Raw genomic sequence first — 25,609 nt, 5'->3', positions numbered from 1 at the left:
AGGGAAGCCATTAGGTGGGAAAAGGAAGAGACTGAAGGCCCAGCTGGACCACCAACTCCAAGGCTTTTTCCTGCTCTGGGCCTCACGATCTTATCTTTTAATTTGAGGGGAGTAGGATGGATCATATTAATAACCAGTACTTTGATAGACTTCCTGTTTGCCAGGCACTGTGCTAGTGCTTTATTCTGTCATCACAGCAGCCAGGGGGCTGGGTCTATTATTACCCCTAGTTTATAGAAGAGGAAGCTGAGGCACAGGGAGGTTATATACCTTGCTTGAGGCCACAGCCCATTAAGAGGCAGAGGTGGAACTTGAACTCAGGCAGCCTGTGCCCTCAGCCCCTGGGATACGCTGCCTCAGAAGGACGCACACTCTGGGTCCCAGCCCCCACTGCCAGCCATGGGACCTCTGATGGGCACTTAGCACCTTAATTTTCTTGTCTGAAAAATGGAGGAGGAAGCAATAACTATGACATAGGATTATTCTATTAAACGATAAAGTCTGTGAGAAGTGCTAAGGACAGCACGTGGCATTTGCTAAGCATTCAGCAAAGACACTGTAGTTATTAAAAGTTCTCATCTCAGAGAGTCAGGGGTCTCCAGGGCCTCCCACTCTCCTGCTAGATCTGAGTTATTCTGGGAAGTGGAGACATGTCTCTAGGAAGCAGGTCAGTGCTGCTTTGAAAGATCTGGGAATGCTTTCTGGAAGAGCAGAGGAGGGGCTGGGGACCAGGGCTGGGCCTCAGAGATGGGGAGGCACGGGAAGGTGGGGGTGACCTGAGGAGAGGCGGGGAGGGAGCTGTGAGTACGGCAGGGGGGAACTGGAACAGCCGGAGCTTAAAGGCTGGGCATCGCGTTCTCAGTTCTCTCCCTCTGTCGCTGTCTCTGTCTCTGTGTCTCTCTCACGCGCGCGCACACACACACACACACACACACACACACCCCAGAGCTCATTTAACCCTCACCAACCTGGGCTGGGTAGAGCTTTAGGCCATTTTATGGCCTAAACTCAGAGAGGTTCGGTTACTTGCCCGCTACCCAGTGAGTCCCACAGCTGGGAAGGACAAGTAACTGAGGCTTCGGATGGTTCCAGAGTCAGTGCCCTTCACCACTAGGCTGCACTGCAGCTCAGAAGAGGAGTGAGGAGACACCCTGCCCTCAGCCTTCCCAGTGCCGGGGTGAGGGGTCACGCAGCAGAGGCAGTTGAAACGCAGCTGGGAGAGGAGTGGGGAGAGGAAGGCCTTACGTGTGCCCAAGGCCTGCACTTTTTATTTAAGCTATGGAAAGGCCGCAGGGTGTTTGTTTTGCTCTGGCCTGGGGCAGCATAAATTCTCAGCCCCTAGTGACCCCCTGGGGAAGGAGAGGGGGCAGGCCAGGGCGGGGGAGGCCCCTGGGGAAGGCTGGCCTGAGAAGGAGCGTCCATGCAGGCTCACTGTGCCTGTGGGGGGGGGGGGGCTTTGCCCTGCAGGCTGAGGTTGGAGAACCCTCGTCAAGAGGACCTCAGAGCAGGCGGCCTCTGGGCCCGATGCCAGGCCTCAAGTTCTGGGAGAGCGTGGACTCCACTGTCGGCTGCCAGGGCAGGGCCTTAATTTCCCCCCGGGGCCCCTTAAGAGCCTCTGGCCTGCTCTTCGGGGCATCCTCGCCGGAGCTCGGCTTCTTGGCTCCTAATTAAACACAATTTTGAAAGATGGGCAGTGACCCCTCTCATCAGGCTGGGCGGCACCTTAGAACCAGAGCCAGGAGCATTTACAGCCAGTAATGTCCAGACTCCTCCCCAGACAGACATCATCAGCATTTGGGTGGGGGTGCTCCACGAGGGTGTGTGTTATAAGCCTCTAGGTGACTCCCAAGTGTATCCAGGTTTGCTGGCCAGAGCGCAGCATCCACCAGGCTGCTTGTGCCGTCTTGGGCCCGAGAGCGCACCCCAGGGCACAGGCCGGCCAGGCTGGGGTGGGGGGGTCACTCCTGGCCAAGAGTCAGGCCTGAGAGTGACAAAGAGTGAGCAGGTGTGCATCATGTCATTAATCTGTGCCAGCCCTTCCCTGCCCACACTGTGCCCAGGCACAGACACCAGGCTTGGAACTCCAGCCAAAGGTCAGCCGATGTCCTTGAAATGCACTTGAAAAGGAGAAATGAAACCCGATAGTTTGTACCAATATATATGAGTATGAACTCACTGCAATGCTTTTCTCTCTATATATATTATGTATTTTTCATATATTTATGTGTATTTTGTGTGTCTCTCATAATCTTCCAAATCTAGTAAAGTGAGTGAGTAGGAGTGAGAACAGTAATCTGTTAGAAGGGAGGTGTGAGAAAACCTCATACCCAAAGAGAACCTGGGATGGCAATGCATGGAGTGGCCTTCCGAGTGGAGGCCAGGAGACAGGGACACACCGAGGGGAGGCACCGGAGCTCGGCAGGCAGAGGCGTGGAAAGCAGAGGCCAGAGAGGTGGCGTGGGGCGTGAACTCAAGCTTGCTGACGGGCTTACTTTGTCTGCAGCATCCTTGGTCTATTTTAAAGGTGTTTATTGAGAAGAGGAGACGGTCTGGAAATGTTATCGACTGGTTTTTGTCTCCCATTCCAAAGTCCTGAATTCCAAGTGGGACTTGAGCCAACGCCAGGCCGGCTCTGTCATGTGACAGGTACACAGGAGGCTGGGGCCAGAGGCAGTGGTCGCTGGCCAGCCACGCTGGGGGTCAGAGGCAGCTCTGGGACGGGGCCAGGTCTTCCATCCCAGCCAGGGAGTGCCCTTTCTGCTGCAGCGCTCCTGTGGCCAGAAGAGAAGGACAAAGGACTCCTGTGCCTGGGAACTGGCTTCTCCACTGCCCAGCGCCCCCAGGCCTGTGCAGCGCCAGGCTTTGTCCCCTCTTTGGCCTGCCTGCCCAGAAGGAGGCCAGCAAGCACCTCCTCTTTGCAGGCTGGGGGCTTCCCTCAGCCCAGAAGCCTTCCCTGCGTCTAAGCAGGGTTGGTCGGGTGTGGTCCTCCATGGGGGTCCCCACACTCTGGAGGAGACGGAGCCGGATACTAATGGTGGTCACGGCAGGGCCAGGAGAGAGAAGGCCTGGGGGGAGGAGGGGACAGCCTGCTCACTGCTGTTTTGACCTGGTCTCTGAGGCCTGTCCAGGGTGCCAGGTGCTTTGAACCAGCCCCCTCCATGCTCCCCAGAGGGGGAGGCCTGGACAAGGACACCTTCAGGGCTGAGCCTAGGTTCCCCATCCTCAGAGCAGGGTGAGCTTCTTGGCCAGGCCTCCCGGCTGCTCTGAGACTGAGCAGGCACCATGCGTAGGGAAAGGGTGGTGTCTGCAGGGACCCTCGCTCGGAGGAACTTAGTCCCCGTAGAGCTCAAAGCCACATGGGACAGAGGGTTCTGTTTCTATCCAACCCTGCATTTTCCTTGAGTCTGGTTGTTCTCAAACTTGGGCGTGTGTGCATTGGACTCTCCTGGAGGGCTTGTTATGTATACCTTGGAGTTCTACTCAGCCACAAAAAGTAACGGTGACCTAGCACCTCTTGTATTGTCCTGGACAGAGCTGGAGCCCATTCTACTAAGTGAAGTAGCACAAGAATGGACAAACAAGCACCACATGTACTCACCATTGAATTGGTATTAACTGACTTAACTGACCGACACTTAAGTGAACATACAGTAACATTCATTGGGTGTTGGGCAGGTGGGAGGGGGGAGGAGGGAATGGGTGCATACACATCTAATGGGTGTGGTACACATCGTCTGGGGGATGGACACTCTTGAAACTCTGACTTGGGTGGGGCAAAGGCAATATATGTAACCTAAACATTTGTACCCCCATAATATGCTGAAAAAAATTATATATATAAAAAAAAATACAGATTGCTGGAGCCACCCCCAGGGTTTCTGATGTAGTAAATGGGCGGGGCCTAAGCACTTGCATTTCTAGCGCATTCCCAGGTGTATTGGTGGTCCAGGGTCCACACTTGGAGAGCCACTGACTTCCAAAGGGCAAGAAGCATCTTTAGTCCTACCCCCAACCGCCGGCACTCAGTTCCCAGGGGGGCTCGATTTTATGGATCAGAAACATTGGCTGTTAAGTAAATGGAATAATTTACCCTTGGATTGTGTGCTAAAATGGGGACTTTGTTCTGACAGTGCCCCAGCATCCTCAGGAGGCTTCTCAAGGGACGGACGGTGGCTTTGTCTGAGTCTCCTTGGTGCCCCAGTCTCAGGGGTTGTGAACACTGTGTGGAACTGGACAAAACCATCACCATGACAACCTGAGATCAGCTCCTTATTTTGTTCCAGTCGAAGGCGAATGGCTCCTGTGCTCTGTCTCAGTTCAACCTGCCTAGGTGGACTCTTCCTCTCCTGCTGTCGCAGCTCACTGCCCCTCCTTGGCCACTTCCCGAGTAATGTCTCAGGAGAGAGCAGCTCCAGAGAGCGTGCACAGCACCGAATGGGAACCTCCCCGCCGCCCCCCCCCCCCCCCCCCCCCCGCCAGGCCTGGATTCCTCTGACCAAGTTCCACAGTGGCGGCCTCTACACGGGCTAAGCCAGGAGGGCACAGGGAGGGTTAGTGTAGAATCGAGTGCAAGGGGAGAGGTGAATACAGAGGTTTGAGGGGAACTGGCAAGAGTGGAGAGGTCTCGGGAAGCAGAACCTGTTTCAATTCTTGACCTCCTCTGGGGCAGGAGGAAGAGGAGGGGACCACGCTGGACCATCTCCTCCCTGAAACGTGCCTTCCTGGCTGCCGTGTCACTAGCCTGTCCTGCTTGTCCTCAGTCTTCTTTGCCAACTCCTTTTCTAAGTGCTGGTGTTCCTTCTTCTTTGGGGGCTAGGCCTCTTTGCTCCTCTTTCCTTCTCTGATCTGCACTCTCTTGCTAGACAAACCTTCCCTGTCTGTGGCTTGAGTAGCATCCCTGTGCCGCCCACTCCCAGCCCTCTCCTCCAGTTCTGACTTCTCTGGACTCCAGACTTTTATCCGACTGCTTATTTGACAGCTATCTCCACATGGCTGTGAGCACCATCTCAAACTGAACATACCCCAGACTATACTCTTGATGTCCAACTTGCCTAATTCCCCAACCATCATCTCACACAGCCCTCCCTGCTGCGGTAAATGACATATCTATTCATCCATCCATCCATCCACCCATCCACCCATCCATCCATCCCTCCCTCCATCCAGACGCTCAAGCCAGAAACCTGTGTGACATCCATAGGAGCCCTCTCCCCTTCACTGTGTGTTTTAGTCAGGGTGGCTTAGACTGTGCTGCAGTAACAAATCAACCTTAAAATCTCAGGGACTTTGCACTATAACATTTCTTGCTTGCATCTGTCATGGGCTAGCATGATCAGCAGAGGTGGGAGTTGGAGCTTGACTTTGCACAGTCATTCAGGGATCCAGGGTCCTTCTATCTAGAGATGCTGTCACCCTCAACATGTGGCCCCCAAGGGAGGGAGGACAGCTGTAGATGCCTATGGGGGATGTCTTAGAAGGCCGGTTTTTCATTTCTGCCCACTTACCACTGGGGAGCACTGAGGCACCTGACATGGGCCAGCACTGACAGTCTCTGGCACAGCCATCAGCCACATCCTGCCAGTCTGTCACCAGGCCCTGTCAGTCCTGCCTCCAGACCCTGTCCTAAAGAGGACTCCTCTCCATTTCTGCTGCCATCACTCCAGATCATTCTCTTTCCTTCCCTCCTGGATGGCTGCTGTGTCCTAGCAGACCTTCTTGAGCCAGCTTTTCTGCTTTTAAAATATATAATCTTCCCCACACAACCCAATCAGATCATGTGACTCTGTCTTAAAGCCCCTCTGTGGTAGGCAGAATAATATTCCTACCACCCCCAGATGCCTATGTCCTAATCCCCCAAACCTGGGAATATGTTGTTTTACACACCAAAAGGAACTGTTCATTCATAATTAAGTTAAGGATCTCGAAGTGGGAAGATTATCTTGGTTATTTGGGTGGACTCAGTGTAATCACCAGGTCCTTATAAGTGAAAGAAGGAGGTGGTGGGATCAGAGGAGAGAGATTTGAGGATGCTGAGCTGCTGGCTTTGAGGACAGAGGAAGGGGCCCTGAGCCAAAGAATGTGGGCAGCCTCTTGAATCTGAAAAGGCAGGAATTCTTCTAGGGCTTCCAGAAGAATTGCAATCCAGGTGACACCTTAATTTTAGCCCAGTGAGACCCATTTTGGACTTGGGACCCCAGAAATATAGGATAGTAAATTGTGCCATTTTAATACACTAAGTTTGCTTATAAACATACAGTGGCGATAGGGAACTAATGGCTTCTCTAAGCATTTAGCATAAAACCTAAATCATTAACGTGACCCACCAGACTATAGGCTCTGTACAGGCAGAGACTGGGGCCTTTCTATTCACTCTTGTATTTCTATGCAGTGTCTGACTCATAATAGGAACTTAATATTTCCTGAATAAATGAATAAATGAGGGGGAGGGGAGTAGGAAAGTGAGAAGAAAACATGAGTAAAAGGAGGAAGGGGAGGAGAAGGAGAAAAGGCATCTTGAAATCTTCCAGTCCCAACAAATTGAGGTTTGTTGAGACTGGAGTGTGGAACATATGGACATATAGAAGCTGGACGTATTCTCTGTGTGTGGAAGGAAAATAAGATGCTGTTTTTAGTTAGAAAAACCCAAGGCTGTCTCAGGAGCCCATCCTCCCAAGCTCCGGGGGAAGGGCCCCTGCGAGGGCTCAGCTCCAGAGCCTCTGGGCAGGCAGCTCCCATCAAGAGGGCAGAGGAGATGAGAGCCCACTGCGCCCGCAGTCTGGGCCAGGCTGGGAGTGGTAACTGCAAGAGAAATGGGCACAAGGGCATTCTGCAACCCCAGTGACGTGGGCCAGAGAGGTGGGCAGAGGGCTGTGAGCTCCCAGTGTGGTCAGGGACATTGTCTCCCAATCTCAGACACTAGGATTTGGGTCCTGGGGTGATGGGGTCTAGTTCTAGGCTCCCCATCTGCCGGGTGCTGCAGGAATTGTTCTTAGGACTCTGGAGGGGACCCAGTCTGGGAACACAAGGAAGTATCAAGAGGGCTTTGAGAGTTGTGACAGATGGATCCTGAGAGCCTCCAGGCCCTGGGGTGGGGTGGGGCACCTTGGCAGATGCCCCTTGGAAGACAACCCCAGCCACTCCGGCCATCCTCTGGGCACCTGCAGGTCCTGGGTGAATCTCTCAAGTTGGGAGTACCCAGAGACCCCCAGCCTTCACAGTGCTCATAGGAAGCGTGAGTCCTGGTGGAGGGGGTGGCGACTGGCCTGAGACAAGGCTGAGCCCGTGCAGAAGGAGATCAGAACACCAGTCTCAGGGCTCCCAGTGCAGGTGCTGAGAGGAGACCTGCCTTTCCCCCAGCTCTGCCCTCAAACATAAACTTCACAGCTGGCTCTGTTTTCAGCTCATGGTATCTAGATGGTCCCTGGCACAAGGCAGGAGCTCAGTAAATAGTCGTTGAGAGACTGCATCCCCCACTCTGCCTCTAACATGGGAGCCCCTTCCCTTCATCCCTTCCCCGCCTGGCCCTGCAGCCCTCCCGCCCCTCAGCCCTCATGACCTGCTCACTCCATCTGAAGCAGCTCTGTGACCCCAGCAACGTCAGCTGGCAGTAGCAGCTGGCTGCGCTAGGGCCTAATGTTCCACATTAAGGGAACATCTGTTGGCTGGGGCTCCTGGGGCATGGGCCAGACACAGCCACGCTCCATGGCCTGTCCACGGTCAACACGGGCCACAGCAGCCAAAGATGTGCTGTTGGGTCTCTTTCAAGGACATGATGTCACAGCCAACTGCATGCTGGCCAGAGTCCTGCAGTGACGGTCAGACAGGAATCAGCGGTAACTGGCCTATTGCTGTGGGACCTGGGGCCCTCCCCCTCATCTGGCCTTCGGTGTCCTTGCTGCTTGGTCGCTTGTTTCCAGAGCTTTCTGTGGGCTTCTGGCTCCCGAACTCTATCATTCCATGAACAGGATGCTGTAGGATAATGAGACTGGGTATGAATTCCAAAACAGTGGGATCTGAATTCCGAGAGACAAGGTTTTCCGCACCCAGAAGCTGGATGCCTTCTGGTCCAAATGGCACCCCAAAGTCACGGACCCCAACAGAGAGGCTGTGAGCTCCTGAGGCCTATCCCAGGCCCCTCCCCTGCCTGGCACCTGCCCAGGCGTCTCCTGAGACCCGTTAGCGGGCGGCGGGTCTCGCCAGGCCTTTATCTCTGCTTCATCTCCCCACCTGGGTGAGCCTCTCTCTGAGGGATGATTCTCAGGGACACCTAACGGGAATAATGCAGTTGATGATCGCAGTAGGGAACGGGCATCGAGTGAGCCTGGCGCTGTTCTCAGAGCTTGGCATGTGTGAGCTTGTTAATCCTCACAGCAGTCTGTGAGGTGGGGTGCTGTTGGTCACCCACTGTCCCTTACATGGCACAGAAGCCCTCTCGGTGGCCTGTCTTTGTAGATCCTCAGCAGATGCGGGTCGTCTCCCTGCAGCTCTCCCACACCACACCTTTTGCATTGCTACGTGCACGTCCTCTGCCCACCCCGTAGATACGGGTTCCCCAGGCTTCCCTCCTCCACGCTCTTCTCAATTCACGTCCTTTGCCTGGGCGAGCGCTCTTATCCTGAGGCCTCAACCCCTTACCCATAGGCCGGAGTGGGGCTGAGCAGTGGGCCGTGGCAGGGTGGAGGAGCTGTAGGAGCCGTCTCCAGTCATCGAGGGTGCCAAGAGCACTGGAAGCAGGGGGCTGGTTGTCTGGGGTGTATGACATGGCCAGACATTCCTTTTCGAAAGCTTGTGGTCACATCCGCGTGGGGTCTGGTGAGGAGGCCACCGAGGAGACTGCCCTGCTCCCTGCACACCTGCCCGGGGTGGGGCGTGGGGTGGAGAACGGGGCAAGGCAGCCGTCCTTGGGCTCAGCCCTCCGGGAGTGCACGGACCGAGGACCGGCGGTTGTCTGTGTGCAATTCCGCATGTGAAGTCCGTGGGCAGGGAGAGGGGACAGGCGGCCAAGGGCAGGGCACCGGCAGGCACCTGCATGCAGTCAGGGAGGACAGGGCACGACCCAGTAAGGGCTGAAATTGTTCCTTGGATTTAGCAATGAAGAGGTCACTGGTGACCGTGGTGAGAGGCGTTCCAGTGTGGAGGAGGGACAGAGCAGGCAGTGCAGGGAACTCCACAGAGAGTGGAGGGCCAGAGGGAGAGGTGGGCTCATGGGGAGAAGGGCTGGAGGGGCCACTGAGTCCCCCAGATCTGAAAATCTGGTCGTCAATCTCGACATCTTTCTCTTGCTTGAAGCTCATGTCCAGTGAGTCACCAAGTCTTGATGACTCCTGAATACCTCTCACTTGGTCCTTCCCTTCCTCTTCATCAGCCTGAGCCCCGTGACACTGCGGTGGGCTCCATGGTGGTCTCTGCCTCCTACCTCTCCTCCTACCTCTCTCCTCTCAGGCCTGCACAGTTGCACGTGCTGGTTTCTGCCAGGATGACTTTCCCTCCTCCCGAGGTGACACATGTGCGCCCTCCTCCCAGGCCAGCTCCCCTACTCCTTGGGCAGGGAAGGGGTGGTGGTGCAGCAGCCCCAGTCTGGCAGGGGGCCCTGCTGAGGAGGTGGATCTGAAGTAGGAGCACTGAGTGGTGGTGGAGGCTTCTGGAAGAGGAGGAAGGGCTGGAGGTGCGAGGGGCTGCCACAGAGACCCCTTTGCATCTCACCCTGTCTCTTTAGTGATCCAGCCCTGACCTGGTGTGTCCCCTCCCCACACTCCTGCCAGAACTGCAGGGCTGTGGTGCTAGGTGAAACCAGGTGAGGTCACCCTCCCTATCCCTGGAGCTCCTGAAATGGCTTGTGTCCCAGCTCCTCTCTGAGGGATCTTCTGGGTACAGGGCTGGCCCAGCTTCCACCAGTAAGCCCTGCCTTCCCTCCCTGCAGACTGCTCCCCACCCCTGCAGGGGCCTGGCTTGTGGGCAGTGGAGCACACCTCTATGTGTGTGTGTGTGCATACATGTGTATGTGGGATGTGCATATGTGTATGGCTGGGCCCACGCTCACCATGGTTCTCCTTGCAGGCTGCCCTGGGATGTGGGACAACATCACGTGTTGGAAGCCCGCCCACGTGGGGGAGATGGTCCTGGTCAGCTGCCCCGAGCTCTTCCGGATCTTCAACCCGGACCAAGGTGGGTTCAGCCAGAGTCTCTTCCGGCCGAGCTTGGTCTAGCCTGCTCCCCAAACTTGGCCCCAGGCCCTCCTGGGGGAACAAACATCGGGGACAGGGGTCCACTCTGGGGACAGATATGCCCTGCTCCAAAGCCCACGTGCCAGTGGGGAGGATGGCACCACAGACAGGCAGACACACTTGGGGACGCGTCCCTGTGGGTGGGCCAAGGCTGCGCTCTCATGCAGGCTAGACCCTGGCTCTGTCACTTCCCTCCTTGAGCAAGGCGGTCTGCCCCTCCACCCCAGGTCCCTGTCTGTCGGAGGGATGTGGCCTCTGTGAGGATGTGGTGCAGTGATGCACACGGATGTCCCCTAGCTAGCGCAGGACTTGGCGCGTTTCGAACGTTCAGTAGTAAATGTTAGCTGCTGTTGTGGTCACGATCACTCCTACAGCCAGCGAGACTCTCAGAGCCCGGAGGATGTGTGGAGAGGGACACGCACGCAGACACTGTCAGGCAGAGGGAGCTGCGTGAGGATGGCAGCTGGACACAGGACACCCACGCCCACTCTCACACACCCACTCAGACGCGGGCACAGAGCCTGGCCCTCGAGGCGGGCTGGCGCACACTCGTGTTTGCTAAGTGAAGCGTTTTTGAGTCCCTGCTGCCCTGAGGCAGCTCTGTGGGCTCCGGAGGAGCTGGGGGCCTGGGAACGGTGTCGTCTGTGACGTGTGCATGCTGGTGCCGTCTCTGCAAGGGAAGTCTGGTCACGGTGCAATGTCACGAAGTCTGGGCCATGTCTGATTGAGGTCCCTGGGGGCCACTAAAGCACCGTGGAGGCATGCAGGGGCCCCAGACTGATTTGGGAGTCACGCAGTGGGCAGAGTAGCTGAGCCTGCGAGCCGGCATGTGGGGTGAGGCAGGGGCGAGATGGCAATGCTCTGCCCAAAGGCTGGAAGCCCTGGCGGCCCATTCTCCTTTAGGAGTGTGTGTGAGGGGAAGGGGTGGCTTTGGATGGCTCCTTTGGGGGTGAGTCTGGTGGGTTCTTCCAGGGCGCTTCCTGCCTTTCGGCCGAGGCCCGTGAGCTCCCACCCTCTGTGGGCAGCAAGGGAGGTGGGCAGCAAGCTGAGGGCACCGGGCTGGGCCTGGGCAGGGAGAGCTGGTGGGGCTGGCTCCAGGCGGGAGATTTACGGAGAACCACCTGGCAGGGGCTCCTGAGGGGATCAGAGGGGTCTGAGTCCTGTGTGGCTGTGCACAGATCTCTTGCGACCTGGTCTCACCTTCCTCCTTTACTGGCTTAAGACTGAGGCTGATGTCCTCCTAGAAGGGGCCAGTTTCCGAGCTGCACTTCAGCACGGGGTCCTGCCTCCTGCAGTCCCCTGCCCTCTCTGCCCAACCTCTGCAGTCCCCTGCCCAACCTCGAACTCCAACAACCTTTAATCTGCCCTGGAGGGGAGAGGGGCTTGCAGGAGGTGGCAGGGGGAAAGAGTGGCGTGTGTTAGGGTCTCAGGCCCCATCTCTGGCTCCCCTTCAAGGCCAGAAAAAGGGGTTCTGTCTAAGGTGCATCCCATATCTTCTCATCCCCCCCTCCCCTCTGGGGTCCACCAGCCACACCTCCACCTCCAGGCCTCCTGCTGTCACAGGAAGAAGGTGGGGTGAACTCTGCCATCACCAGGGCTTGGGGACTGGGTGTGCCCCTGAGCGGGCCAGGCCCAAGGAGACAGGTGGGGAAGTGCAGGTGAGAGGCGCAGCGTGTGGTGATTCAGCCCCAATTTCTAATTCACTCCTGTAGAAACCAACTTAATCATTTCCTCCACGCGTGCATTCTTTTCATGCAGTCATTTATTTCAAGTTTATTGAACATCTACTCTGGGTCAGATTCCATGCCAGACTGCTTCTTTTCAATAACAACAACAAAAGGCAAAATGAATCAACAGTGAAACAAGATTTCCTGAAGATACGCTTTCCTCACACTCCGTCCCTCCCTCCCTCCCTCTGGCAACGGCAAAAGGGAGGTGTTATTTACACTTCTGATTTTTAATGGTTCATTAAGGCAGGGCCTTTTAGCATCTCTGATTGGTGAGACTTGCCTTAATACTTGGAAGGGAGAAAATGGAATTCCTACTTTATTTCCTGGCTCCCGGGTGGTTGGAGCTGTATAGATATTGGGGCTCTGGAGATACAGGTGTACGAACCTCCTCCTCCTCTCAAATGCTGCACTCCTGCTCTGGAGGTGTAAATGGACATCCCCAGTGTCCCCAGCTTGTGGTCCTTGTGTTTTCTGGGCCCTCGGCAGAGCCCCTCTCCAGAGTTTGGGGCTGTGGGGAGGGGGTGATGAGCAGGGTGCACTGGGAGCAGCCCCCGACTTTGGCCCCTGCTCATCTCTGTGTCCTCTCCCTCTCTCTTTCTCTCTTTCAGTCTGGGAAACCGAAACCATCGGTAAGAGGAACCTTGGTGAGGACAGACTGCTGTCCATCTGTCTATCTGTCCATCCAGCAGGAGCCTACCCTCGGGAGAGCCCAGGCTCTGGCATGGGGATTGGGTAGGGGTGGAGTGAGAGTCTCGCCAGGGGTCGGGTTCCCCCTCCTCCCTGCCCCCACCCCCACCGTGGCCATCGTGGAGGTGGGGGCACAGAAAGATGCAGGGCACAGCTCTCGGCCTCACAGGCTTGTTTGGGAGGATGAGACTCACCAGTGGAGGGGTTAGAAAGCAAGGCCACACGTGCGCGTGCACGCATGGAGGTGCCTACATACAGGCCTGCACATGCGTGTGAGGCTGTGCAGATGCTGGCATGCCTGATGGCTGGCTGGGAAGCTGGCATGCGCACTGAGGCAGAGAACAGAAGAGGCCCAGGGATGCAGTGCGCAGGCAGAATAGCGAAGAGGTCAGGGGAGCCTTCCTGGAGGAGGTGGCGTGTCAGCTGGGCCTTGGAAACAGGATTTTGAGCAGTAGAGGGGAAATGGGGGTTCATTGCTAGCATGGGATTCGGCAGAAGGAAAGGGTAGAAATAAGAATAAAGAGTAGAGAGAGAAGGAGAAAAATGTCTGAGGGTGAAGTCCTTGGGGCTCTGGGTTCCCTTGGATGAAGAGTAGTTTTGGAGGCCAAAAAAGTAACCACAAACCCTGGGCCCACGTTCTTTGCTCTCTTCTCGAGAAGGTCCACACATTGCATCCTTTTGCGTTGTTCCGTTTTCTCCCATTCCTCCCCACCCTGGAGGCCCCGCTTCCTCTGGACAGTGCTCTGGTGGTGGGAGGCTGAGTCGGGGGCCATCCTGAGCAGCACAGACATGCACACCAAATGACACTGGTGTCAGCAGGTGCAGTGTGTCAGAAAGGCACACAGCCTCTGTGTGTGCTGCTGCGTCCTGGCCAGGACCCCACCCCTCACTTCCTGCAGACCAGGGGCAGCCGTGGCCTTCCAGGGGGGAAAGCAAACCGTGGCTAACCCTGGCAAGTTGACAAAGCCGGCATTTTGACACATGCCCATGTCTGTATTTGCAGGGGAGTTTGATTTTGCTGACAGTAACTCCTTGGATCTCTCAGGTAAGGGGACAGGCTGGGGTGGCAGCCCACAGGCAACCCCACCGTGGGCTGCCTGGAGGGAGGGCTCTGCCGATGTGTGAGCTCTGAGACCCCCATCCAGAGCCCCTCTGTGGTTTTGGGATCTTTGGCAGGTCATTTTTCTTCTCTGATAAAGCTACTGATTGTCTCCATGGAAAAGCGCGCAGATAGAACATAGTGCGTAGAATTTCGGGGGAGCCAAAAAGGGGCTTAAAGTCCCTTTGTGTGGACTTCACATGGAAGATTCCTGGATCAGATGGTCCCTGGTAGTTTTTGAACTCCGTGTAGAACAGTGGTTCTCAAACTTTCAACGGTGCATCACAGTCACCTCGTGGGCTTGTTAAAACACAAGTTTCTTGACTCGCCCCGTTTCCGGAGTCTCTGCTTGCACGGGCCCAGGGTGGGGCCTGAGAATGTGCGTGCTAGGCACTGCTGAGGGGCTCATCAGGGGAGGGCACCCACTTTGGGAGCTACTGCCCTGAGGTTTTGTGCACCTATGCAGCGGCTGGGGCCAAGCGGCCTCGTGAAGCAGGCACAGTCACTTCAGGGTTTTGACTATCTCAAGAACACTCCATCTTCCGGAGATTTCTATCGGAACAATGCAGTGGCACATTCACAGAACAGTTCTGAACAAAGAGGTTTATACTTCTCCGAGCCCACACTATGTTATAAAAAGAAAGAAAGGAAAAAAAAAAAACAACAAAAGAAGGAAAATAAAAGAAAGGAAGTGGCTTTTCCATGTAGGACACTTTTTTTAAAAAAATTGTTTTTCAGAAAAGCTTCCCTTTCCTCTTCCCACCACCCTGATGTGGGCAAAGCAGAGAGGAAATGAGACCCAGGGAGGGGAGGGGACTTGGCCACGGCAGTGATTCCCCGGCGACATTCAGCCTCTCTGAAAGAAGTGTTCAGAGGAATTTGAAAGGAGGCTGCCCGAGGCAGATTTGCTGGGCGAAGGGGCAGTTTGGCATCCGCGGCAGGACTGGGGCAAGCCTCGTTGCCGTCCCGGGGCCTGCCAGCCTTCCTCCCATCCTGTGCCACGGAAGTCGGCCCTGGGCCGGGGTGGAGACCAGGCTGGCCACTGTGGGCAGAGCTCTCCTGTTTTGCAGGGTCGCCTCCTCTGCCGCGGTCTCAGGAAGTGGGTTTCTGACTTGGTCAGAACTGGTCTTAGCTCTTCCACCTGCACGAGGGGAGGACACAGGTTGGCAGTGTGGAGGGATCTCCTCCCACGGCCTCTGGCTTCTGCTGCACCTCTCCCCCGGCCCGCTGCCCTCCCTCCTCCTTCCTGGGCTCCCCAGGGGTGGCCTTGGCTGCAGAGGGGAGGATCCTGTCCCACAGCGTGGGCGCTGGGGCCTCTTTCCTGCAGGTGTCTCTTGTTTGACACCATTTCCTGAATGCCTTGAAGGGAAGAACCATTCCATGTGTCCTAACCCATCAGGTAACCTCCCAGGAAGCCAGTCTGGGAGAGGCATTGGTCTGGGGCCATGCCCAGGGGCTGGGCCAGAGGAAAGGGGGGCTGCTTTCTTCCTCCCTCTCCTGGACATGAGTGGCCCATGCTTACACACCACCTGGGGAGAGGAGAATGAGAAAGCTATCATAAAAAGCTGAGAAAAAGTAGCCCTGAGCAAGGTGAAAACGAGCCAAGACTGTCCTCTGCAGCCAGCAAATAACTGGCTGACCTCATGTCCTCAGGTCATGCCATGGAATGGCCTTAAAGTCAATAGGAGATCCAGCCCTAGGTTAGGGGAGGTCTGGTCCTTGTGAATTAAGCAGGCTCTATGTCCCGTTAATGTGGGGTGTTGTGGCTGCTGGGAGGCCCAGAGCTCCAAGAGGAAGCGTCACCTAGAGCTGTGCTCTCGAGGTGTGCAAGGACCCACACGGTGTCCCTGGGGTGGGCCTGGCAGTCTCCTAGGTGGTGGTTCTGCACATTGACATTAGGGAAGTGCTGATCTAGGGCCCAAGGAGGGCTCAGGCCTTTGCCTGGTGAGCATGTGGGAATGTTTCAGAGGGGAAGGATGCTGGATGCTGGTGCAGCCAGCTCAGTCTCTTCTCTCGTCTTTGGTTAAGAGATCAGCTTGTCCCTGTTTCCCCACCTCATCTCTCACCAGCAATCACTGATTTCTTGAACTTTCTGCCCCATGCTTCCCAGTTGAGTATATGGGTTTCTGGGAATTCCCACTTAAGAAGTAATTTTTGCATTAGCATTGTGGGGCCCTCTTCAGTCATTTCTGCACGTCATCGAGTTTTCTTTCCCCTGCAGACATGGGGGTGGTGAGCCGGAACTGCACGGAGGAGGGCTGGTCGGAGCCCTTCCCGCATTACATTGATGCCTGTGGGTTGGACGACTATGAATCTGAGACGGGGGACCAGGTGAGTGGCTGCACCGTGGCCCCCAGAGGTGGTGGGGGTGGCGCTGAGGGAACTCAGGTTTCTTGGCAGCATTCTGAGCACCTGCTGTGCACACAAGCTGGATGCACAGAGAGCAAGACATGCACTCACTCTGCAGGGCTGAGGAGCAGCTCGTGTGCTCCCAAGCCTCCCTCCTTCCCTCCAACTTTCCCAAGACTCCGGGCCCCGCAGGGGGCTTCCCAGACCTTTCTCCAGGCTAAGGCTGCTGTCTGTCCTCATAGGTCAGCGCTCGTGCCTTCAGCAAGCATTTGTCGAGCATCTGTAGAATGCTCATGCTGTGCAGAGGGGCGTACACAGCTCAGCCTGGCTAGGGGGCGGTGGAGGTCATATGAACAGGAGCAGAAGGGAGGGAGGAGGAGATGGGCTGGGGGTGGGCAGGTCCCCTGGCCTGGGAGACTGGGGGCAGGCCCCCCGTGGAGCCCTGCATGTCCTGTGCCCTGCTGCAGGATTACTACTACCTGTCCGTGAAGGCCCTCTACACGGTTGGCTACAGCACGTCTCTCGTCACCCTCACCACCGCCATGGTCATCCTGTGTCGCTTCCGGTGAGATCCCCTGCAGCATCCGAGCTAGAGCAGCAGGCCCGGGTCTCGGAGGCCTTGCTCTGTCCCCCTCCACTCCCTGCCCCAGATGGCAGCCCCTGGAAGGCGGTCCCCCCACTCCTAGGATAACAGAGGGAAACTTGGCCCCAGAGAGGGCAACTGACATGTCCCGGGCCACACAGCCCGCAGAGCCTGGGCAGGAGACCTGCATTCCTCGCTTTTACCTTCCTGCTCTGGATGGAGAGAGGCCACAGGAGGGGCAGGCCTGGCTATGTGGAGTAGAGGGCCAGACTACAGGCCCTGAAAGTCAGTGAGGATTTAGAGAGGCGGCAAGAAGGGGGTGGCCGCGGTGGGGCCCGTTAGATAAAGCCGTGGACTTGGCCTAGAGCACAGGCCACCAGCACGGAGGTGTGAAATGCGTCGGGTCATTGCTGTGGGGTCCAAGGCTTCTTCCTCGCTGGCCCGCTGTGTAGGAAGCTGCACTGCACACGCAACTTCATCCACATGAACCTGTTCGTGTCATTCATGCTGAGGGCCATCTCCGTCTTCATCAAAGACTGGATCCTGTATGCGGAGCAGGACAGCAACCACTGCTTCATCTCCACCGTAAGTGAGCCGGGCGGGCCCAGCAGACCCCTTCCAGCGGGGCCCTGTGCCCTCCTCCCAGCGCCCCAGCAAGCGCTCTCCCTGCCTGACCCACAAAGGTCAGGTGTGTTCCGGCAGGTGCAGGCATCTCCCCGGTTTGCGTGGAAATTCAAGAATCTCCACGGAGTTACTAGTAGCCTGGCGGGCTGGATTTTCAGGGTTCGTGTGGGGAGACAGGGGAGAGGAGCTCATGCCTTCCTCACGCTGGCGGTTCTCCGCGCAGGTGGAGTGCAAGGCCGTCATGGTTTTCTTCCACTACTGCGTCGTGTCCAACTACCTGTGGCTGTTCATCGAGGGGCTGTACCTCTTCACCCTGCTGGTGGAGACCTTCTTCCCCGAGAGGAGATACTTCTACTGGTACACCATTATTGGCTGGGGTAGGTCACTGGCCGTGGCCTGGACACACTCAGGCCTCATGGCCAGGTGTGTCCTTGGTTCCATCTTCAGGGAGTGTCAGGTGAGGAGTGGGCACTGCCCTGCCCTAGGTTAGTGGCCTAGGGGACCCTTTTCTTGCTCTTTCTGCCTGGAGGATGCCTCTCCCACCATCTGAGGGAGACATTATGCCCAGGAGTCCTTCTGGGAGGCAAGCTAGTCCTGGGGAGAGGCAGAGACCCCCAGCAGGCTGGGTGTGAGGAACACTTAGGATACCCCACAACTCTGAGTCTCGGAGTGGGGTGATGGCCCCTGGGAGCCCCAAGTCTGAGGAGGACACTGGGAGTGTTGGTTTTCCTGTCATCACAAGCCTCCTTTCCTTGTCTTCTCAGGGACCCCAACTGTGTGTGTGACCGTGTGGGCTACACTGAGGTTCTACTTCGATGACACAGGGTGAGTACATATCTGAGAGTCAGGGCCAGGGCACAGAGCAGGTTCTTGCAGTTGGGCTATCAGTGGCTGCCCTGATTTCACATAGCCTGCCCCCAACAAACCATCCAGTGCCAGGTTTGGGCACCACCTGAACCCTGACCTCAAGTGAGTGACCCACCCAGCCACGTCTCAGCTGGCAACCCCAGGAGAGAATGCACGAATTTTTTTAGCCCCTCCCTTCTGGGCCCAGATCTGACTGTCTGTTTTTCTTTTACGGAGGGGAGGAAGAAGGTTAAGGGTGACATTGTACCCTAAGAGCTGTAGGTCTGGAGGAGAAACATGGCCCTTTCCCAGGAGCCCATTGTTGACGCAACTCTTGGGCTCTACTCCCTGCCTTGACAGGGAAGCAGAGAGAAAGACCAAGGCTCAAATGAAGGGAATTTCAGAACCGGGACCAGGCTGGGGTCTGCAGCCCACTGGGGACCCCTCCCTGTGGCTAGCCCCTCCTCAGGGACTTGCAGGGCAAGAAACATGTTGGACTCCCAACTAGGCATCCTGCAGGCATCTGGGCCAACCCCCAAACATGATCTCTCTTCTCTCTGTCTGTCTGTCTTTCAGCTGCTGGGATATGAATGACAGCACGGCTTTGTGGTGGGTGATCAAAGGCCCTGTAGTCGGCTCTATAATGGTGAGTGTCCTTGGAACCTCCTTCTTTTGTCATGGCTGCATTATATTCTGTAATGTGACACATACATTATTTAGCTGTTCCCCTAGTGTTGGACATTTATATTCCATTTTTCCTCAGTGCAAAAAATAGAAATAGTTTCGTGCGTAATTTTGAGCGTGTGAAAATATTTCTTTAGAGTAAATCCCCAGAAGTGGAATTGCGGGGTCAAAGAGGGTGTACGTTTAACATCTGAGATCCCAGATTGTTTCGCAAAAACCCTTTAACAGTTTTTACCTCTCCAGGAAGGGTGGCTCATTTCCCAATATTATTTTCTACACTTATGACGTCAATCATTTAAATCTTTGGACAGTCTTATGGAGGATAATGGTAGCTCATTGTTTTAATGTGCATTTCTCCATCTTGCTAACGTGACCGAGCATTTTTTTTTTCTAGTCATCTATCGACAATTTGTTTTTATTCTGGATATTTCCATTTATTTCTTTTGCTCATTTTTCTATCACATTTTATTTCTGTTTGAAGGATAGTAGCACTTCCTTCATTACATATGTTGTAAGTGTATTGCCATTTCTGCATAACTTTTATACCGTCAGATCATTGGCTTTCTGTTTATGAATTCCAAGCCTTATTTCTTGTTTACAATGGCCTTTCCGAACGTAAAATATACGAATATTTTTATTAATTGTTCTGTAACACTTTTGTGGATTGTATGTCTTTAATCCAGCTGAAAATTTATTTTTTTGTCTGGTCTGAAATGGTACTTAATTTTATCTAATTTTATTTTTTTGTAATGGATGAACATTCCACTCTCTCAATCCTTTTGTTGAATCTTTTCTCCATTATGTTGAAATGTTGTTTTATTATAAGTACTCAGTAAACTCATCTTTGGCTCTGGAATTTCTATGCCATGTCACTGATCTATTATTTGTCTATTCTCATGGTAGATATCCCTTTGTGCTAGTTACTATGACCTTGTCATAGGTTCTGGTATGCAAATTTCCCCTTCATTATTCTTTTCTTCAAAATTTTCTTGCATATTTAGTCTTTCAGGTGGACGTTTGAATACCCTTGTCAAGTTGCAAAAAAGTCTGGTTGAGATTTGTATAGGAGTTGAGTTGAATTTATCATAGACTAATTTGGAGGAGAATTGATTTTCATAAAAAATTGAGTCTTCCTCTCAAAACATGTGGTGTGATTTTCCATTTATTCAGTCTTTCTCAGAGAGTCATTTTGGTAAAATTTTTTAGTTTTCTTCCTTGTTCTTCTTATGTTTACCTCTAAGGGGTTTTCTAGTTTGGCCTTTTATTGGGTCTAGGAATCATTCTTGAATTATATTTTCAAATGGGCTGCTGTTGGTATATAGGGAAGCTTTTGGCTTTTGTGTATTTTTCTTTTCTTAGTTATGTTTCTGAACTCTCTTACTAGTTTTTATCCCTTTTCAGTTGGTTCTCATGGATTTTCTAGGTAGAAAATTATACAATCTTCAAATGAAAATAGTTTTTGATTTTCCTTTCCAATATTTTTATCGTTTGTTTCTTGTTTTTGTAGGAATGATGTTTGTTTTAGTTTTTAACAGTTACCCCTTATTGAATTTTTCTTCCTGGCTTGTTTCAGTATGTATTCTTTTTTTTAAATCAGGAATGAATGTTGAATTTTATCAAATGTGTTTTGGAGACATTCATTCATGTGATCATTCCCTTAATGATGGACATTTATAGTATTCCAATTTTTTTTCATTAGGAACAATGCTATAATGAATATATCTGTGAATGCATTGAACATGTTTGAATATGTCTTTAGAATAAATCTCTAAAAGTGGAATTTCTGAGCAAAAGGTATATTAATATATACATTTAACATTTTCATGGGTATCAAATTGCCCTCTGTGAGCAAGGTACAAGAGTGTTTATTTCCCATGTCTTTGTTGATGTTTCTATTACTGAACTATTTGCCCATCTTATGGAGTATAATGGAAGTCTATTGTTCTAATCTGTTATTGTAATTAATATTAGTAGATTTCTTTTTGCATTTCTGAGATAAAACTTTTATGACCATGGTCTGTTTATTTTTTTAATACACTGTTCAATTTTATTTGTTAGTATTTTGTTTAAAATTTTTGCATTGTTCTTCATAAATTCTATGGTCTCAGATATGTATGTATGTGTGTGTGTGTCTGTGTGTGTTGTCTGTCCTTGTTTGATTTTTGTAGCAGGATTTTGTTAGCCTCATAGGTAATCTGGAAGGTTTTCTTTTTATTTTGTTTGAAACAATTAAGTAGCATGTAAGTTACGTCTTTCTTAATGTTATTCTAAAACTGGTCCATAAAATTATTGGGCCTGGTGCCTTTTTCTGCATACCTCTTTGAATACTTTTTTTTTTTTTTTTTTTGAGACAGAGTCTCACTTTGTTGCCTAGGCTAGAGTGAGTGCCATGGCGTCAGCCTGGCTCACAGCAACCTCAATCTCTGGGGCTCAGCGATCCTGCTGCCTCAGCCTCCCAAGTAGCTGGGACTACAGGCATGCGCCACCATGCCCGGCTAATTTTTTGTATATATATTTTTTAGTTGGTCAATTAATTTATTTCTATTTTTGGTAGAGATGGGGTCTTGCTCAGGCTGGTTTCGAACTCCTGACCTTGAGCAATCCGCTCGCCTCGGCCTCCCAAAGTGCTAGGATTACAGGCGTGAGCCACCACGCCCAGCCTGAATACTTTTTAATTTTTTTTTTTTTAGGTTATTGCACTACTTATATTATCTATATTTTCTTAAGTTGATTTTGTTATTTTTCTATTTTGTTCAGTTTTCTCTTATGATTTAAAATATCATCTACATCTGTTATCTTGCCCCTTTTCTCATTCCCAAATTTGTTTAATTATATTTTCTCCTTTTTCATTGACTGACACATGCAGTTAGCAGTATTTACTGAGCTAAATGCCAAACACTGATTAGACACTGGGCATGTAGTGGAAAGTAAAAGTGGCTGAATCCTGCCCTCATGGAGCACATTTTATCATTCTAGTCTGTAAAAATACCAAATAAAATAAAAATAAAGCTATCTGTGTTAATCAGGTTGCCAAGTTTTTCCTATTTCCTTCTTATGAATGTTTACTTTTATTAATTACCTTCTTACATTAGTTAAATTTGATTTGAATGCTTATTTTTCAGCATTTATTATTTTTTAATCAGTGAGTTTTAGGCCCTCCATTTTGTTCTCCGAGGGCTGTTTTTGTTCCATCCCAGGAATGTTGATGTGTTGTCCTCTCATGGTGCCTTGTTTCTATTTATTTGCTCCCCCTCCTCCTTTCTCACTGTTCACACAGCTTCCCACTTTGTTTAGAAAGCTTTTGTCCCTGATGCTTTTCTGAAGGCAAATACTGCTATTGCTACTCCCAGGCAGTCCTTTAATTAGCAACGCTTACGGCTGTCCATTCTGGTTCCCTGTATTCATTGACTCTGGACCTGGAATGGCTCCAGGGAACAGCTCTCACCTCTGCAGTGCCTCTTCTCTTTCCCTTTCTGGTTGTAGTTTTTCCATCACCCTGATCCTATCTTTCTCTCTCTTCCAGAAATTGCTCACTTTTCTGGCTAACTCATGATACTCTTTCCTGTATCCCAAGTACTCCTATAGGATTCTTTTTCTTTTATCTTTTCCTTCATTTGAATGATACTGTGGGAGGCTGGGGAGATAAACCAGCATGTTCATGCCGCCATCTTGGATTAGAACTGGAGAGGGGGATCTTGATTGGATGGAGGGAGGGTGCGGTTGGGGGAATTATAGCCTATGCAGAGGCAGGGGTATAGAAATCTTTGCCCAGAATCATATCCGCCTGCTTTTTCTTTGCTCCTCAGGTTAACTTTGTGCTTTTCATCGGCATCATCGTCATCCTTGTGCAGAAACTTCAGTCTCCAGACATGGGAGGCAATGAGTCCAGCATCTACTTGTAAGTACCATTATGTGGATATCACAGTCATTTCCAACAGCCGTGTGGGCCCTGCACTCAGGTCACAGGCAGGAGACATGGGCTTTGCTGAAAGGGTGACCTAGCCTGGGCATTTGCAAGATTTCTTTCTGATTACAGTGCCTTTAAAATACAGTTGCCCTCTTAGCCTTCAGCCAACCCGGGAGCTTCTCATCTGCATGGCCATCAAATAGCTGGGGAAAGACAGAGAGACTGACAGAGCCTGTGTGACACCAGGAAAACCAGGATGGAAAATGTCAGATTCCCTAGGGTGGTTAGGGTGTTGGTTGGTTGGAAGTTGGGCTTCCTTTGGGGATCCCGGTTCTGTGGGAAGCTCATGAACACCCCCGGATACTCTGTTGCCTACTGTGCCCCTCCTTGGGCTCACCTGTGGGAGTCACTCAGTCTCCACCAGTGAGTCAGGTGGGCATTCTCATAGGTCCAGGTGTTGAAAAGGGGCGTTTTTCTCTCCTCCACCGTCCTTCAGGGCCGCTCGCCCTCGACACATGGTCCTACTGCCCTAATCAGCTCCTTCCTGAGTAGAGGAACATCTGATTTGTTCGACACCGTTGAGTTCAAGGGCAGCCTCTTACCACTGAGCATGGGGCTTTGTCCACTTCTGTGGCCATTTGATTTCCGAGAAGCGTTTTTCTCATTCATGTCCCAAATAGCTTATCCCTGCATGCCCTGTCCCACCCCTGTCCCAGGCCCGTCCCATTCTGAAATCAGGCAGAGCACCTTCCACCTCGCCCTCCTGGTTTCATGAATAGGAGCATGACCAGCTGGGTGTGGGGGGTGTGGGGACATTTCTGATGCTGGGGAGGAAGGTCCCCTGTGGTTGGCTGGAGGGGCTGATGGGCACTGCCCGACACTGAGGGCAGTCCCTGGGTTCTATTGGCAAGGCAGCAGCGATAGGTGTTGCTTCCTCAGTTCCTTGAGAAGAAAGCAGGTTAGAAGGAGCTGAGGTACCTTCCCTGCATCATTGGGTACCTAGTCCTCCCTTCACCAGACACTCCAGTCTGGGGCTCACAGTCCTGATGGCTGCTCAGTGGACAAGAAGAGGGGCAGTTACAGTTCTTTCTCTACACCCCCAGCCATTCTTCTAGAAAGAAATAGGGTTGTTTGGAGACCAAACCCCAGATCCTTTCCTAAGGCTTCTTGGGGCTTCCCCAGAAGGTGGAGCTTGTTCTCCTTGCCCTCCCCGGTCTGTCTGTCTGCTCAGCCTGGGTCCCTCCCCCGTGGAAGCCCTTCCACTGAGGGTAGGGGTTTCGTGCAGAGCCCGTGCTGTCTGGACATTTTCTCTGCCTGTGTAATGATTACATTACATTGGAAAAGACACATTTTTTTTGCTATCCATTTATTGTCTTTTATTTTTTCATGTTTTTGCACGTTTTTACCAATCCCTGCTTATATGTGCGTATTATGTATTAGAAAATCATTCATCAATGTAAGTCATAACGACTCAGAGGCCCTGCACAGGGGGGGCAGTGTGGCCAGCCCTCTGCTCCTACCTAACCTGCCCTAGAGAGTCATTCCAGCCTTCATAGCAAAGGTTCACAAAGGGGGTCCTGCTGCTGCCTGCACCTCCCTGGCTGCTGTCGGGAACTGTGTCCTTGGGTCTGCCTCAGTCTCTCCCGCTTGACCGAGGATGGCTCCCATACTAGCAGTCGTCTCCCGAGTTTGAAGCTGGCGGGTGGCTGAGTCTGCCTCCTCTGTCCTTTGAGTAGACTCTGTTTCCTTTCTTTCCTGGTGGGATCTGTTTCTTCTTCTGAGATGCCCCAGGACGTCTTCTCTGGGGGGTCATCTCAGCTTCCGGTCACTCTGCCTGGGTAGGGACACATGCAGGGGCTCAGCCTGAGCCTAAATAAGGATACTGACCCCTGCTGCACACTGAACACACTTGGGCAGCCCAGACGTTCTGCCCCACGCAGCAAGAACCCCCAGGGTGTCGGGGGAAGGAACCGCAGGCCAGGGTGTCGTGTTCTCCATGGGCCAGGAGCCCTGAGCCCTGCCATGCCTTCCTAGTGCATGGATAAGAACCATCAGTAATTAGCACATGCTCTATCCTTTAGGTACCACATTAATCCAGGACATTTAAAGAACCAGCTAGTTGGTTTACTTCTATAGTGTAAAAAAATCCCCTTGTAATCTCAGCAAATCCTTGTTTTAGAGAAAGCTAAACGTCTGCTGGTCTTGAGCCCCTGAGATTAAGAACTCAGGTGGCTGAGGTCTGCAAGCCAAGGGGGCATGCTGGCACAGGACAAGGGGTCAGCTCCATCGTGTTCAATTCAGCAACGCTTTTGAGTGCTTCCAGGGTCAAGGAGACCCTGCTGGTGAATGTGAGTGAAAACCCAGCTGCTGCTGCTGGGAACTGCAGAACATGTAAGACACTCACAGCTCGGCCCGCGCACATTTAATGCTCACAGACACCCAGTGCATCTGGTGGGATAGGTGAGCAGTTGTCAGCTGGAATCCCCATTTTCCAGCGGAGGGAGCTGGTGACCAGGGCTGTGGATCCAGCAGGAGGGAGTAAAGCCGTGGCTGTCACGCAGGCAGGCCCTTCACTGGCACTGGGCTACAGCAGCATTCCTGTCCTTGAAGGATCTACAGATGGGAAGAGAGTGTTAATAAGCAAGGGGACAAAATAAGGCTTCGTGGAAGTGGAAGAAGAGGCCCCTGTGGGTTCCAGCCTTGTGTAAACGCGCCCCCATGCCAGAGTGCTTGGAACAGGAGCTGGCTTGGAGCTGGGAGGTGGCTGCACCGGGAGGCGGGGAGAATGCTGGGCAGGGGGTGGTGGAGAGGGCTGGGCTGGTGGGAGCGGGAGCTGCCAGGGCTGGGCCTGAGTTCCCCTGGGCGCCAGAGTTCTGT

The 25,609-nt window shown here is 52.9% G+C and overlaps 1 protein-coding gene across 3 annotated transcripts in view; it reads left to right on the top strand.

Annotated features, from left to right (window-relative positions):
- Window positions 1–25,609, top strand: part of ADCYAP1R1 (ADCYAP receptor type I) — a 54,975-nt gene that overhangs the window by 13,943 nt on the left and 15,423 nt on the right. For all 3 annotated transcript variants that reach the window (XM_012735849.3, XM_012735848.3, XM_012735847.3), the window contains exons 4-13: window positions 10,057–10,164; window positions 12,562–12,582; window positions 13,644–13,685; window positions 15,961–16,070; window positions 16,556–16,653; window positions 17,124–17,256; window positions 17,519–17,672; window positions 18,060–18,120; window positions 18,718–18,787; window positions 22,632–22,723. In XM_012735849.3, the coding sequence (XP_012591303.2) occupies window positions 10,057–10,164; window positions 12,562–12,582; window positions 13,644–13,685; window positions 15,961–16,070; window positions 16,556–16,653; window positions 17,124–17,256; window positions 17,519–17,672; window positions 18,060–18,120; window positions 18,718–18,787; window positions 22,632–22,723 (889 nt within the window). The remainder of the gene's footprint in view (window positions 1–10,056; window positions 10,165–12,561; window positions 12,583–13,643; window positions 13,686–15,960; window positions 16,071–16,555; window positions 16,654–17,123; window positions 17,257–17,518; window positions 17,673–18,059; window positions 18,121–18,717; window positions 18,788–22,631; window positions 22,724–25,609) is intronic.

The sequence above is a fragment of the Microcebus murinus genome, chromosome 9 (assembly GCF_040939455.1).
Source record: "Microcebus murinus isolate Inina chromosome 9, M.murinus_Inina_mat1.0, whole genome shotgun sequence".
NCBI classification, from domain to species: Eukaryota; Metazoa; Chordata; class Mammalia; order Primates; family Cheirogaleidae; genus Microcebus; species Microcebus murinus.
The sequence above is the reverse complement of the archived record's forward strand: the minus strand, read 5'-3'. Positions and strand labels throughout refer to the sequence as shown.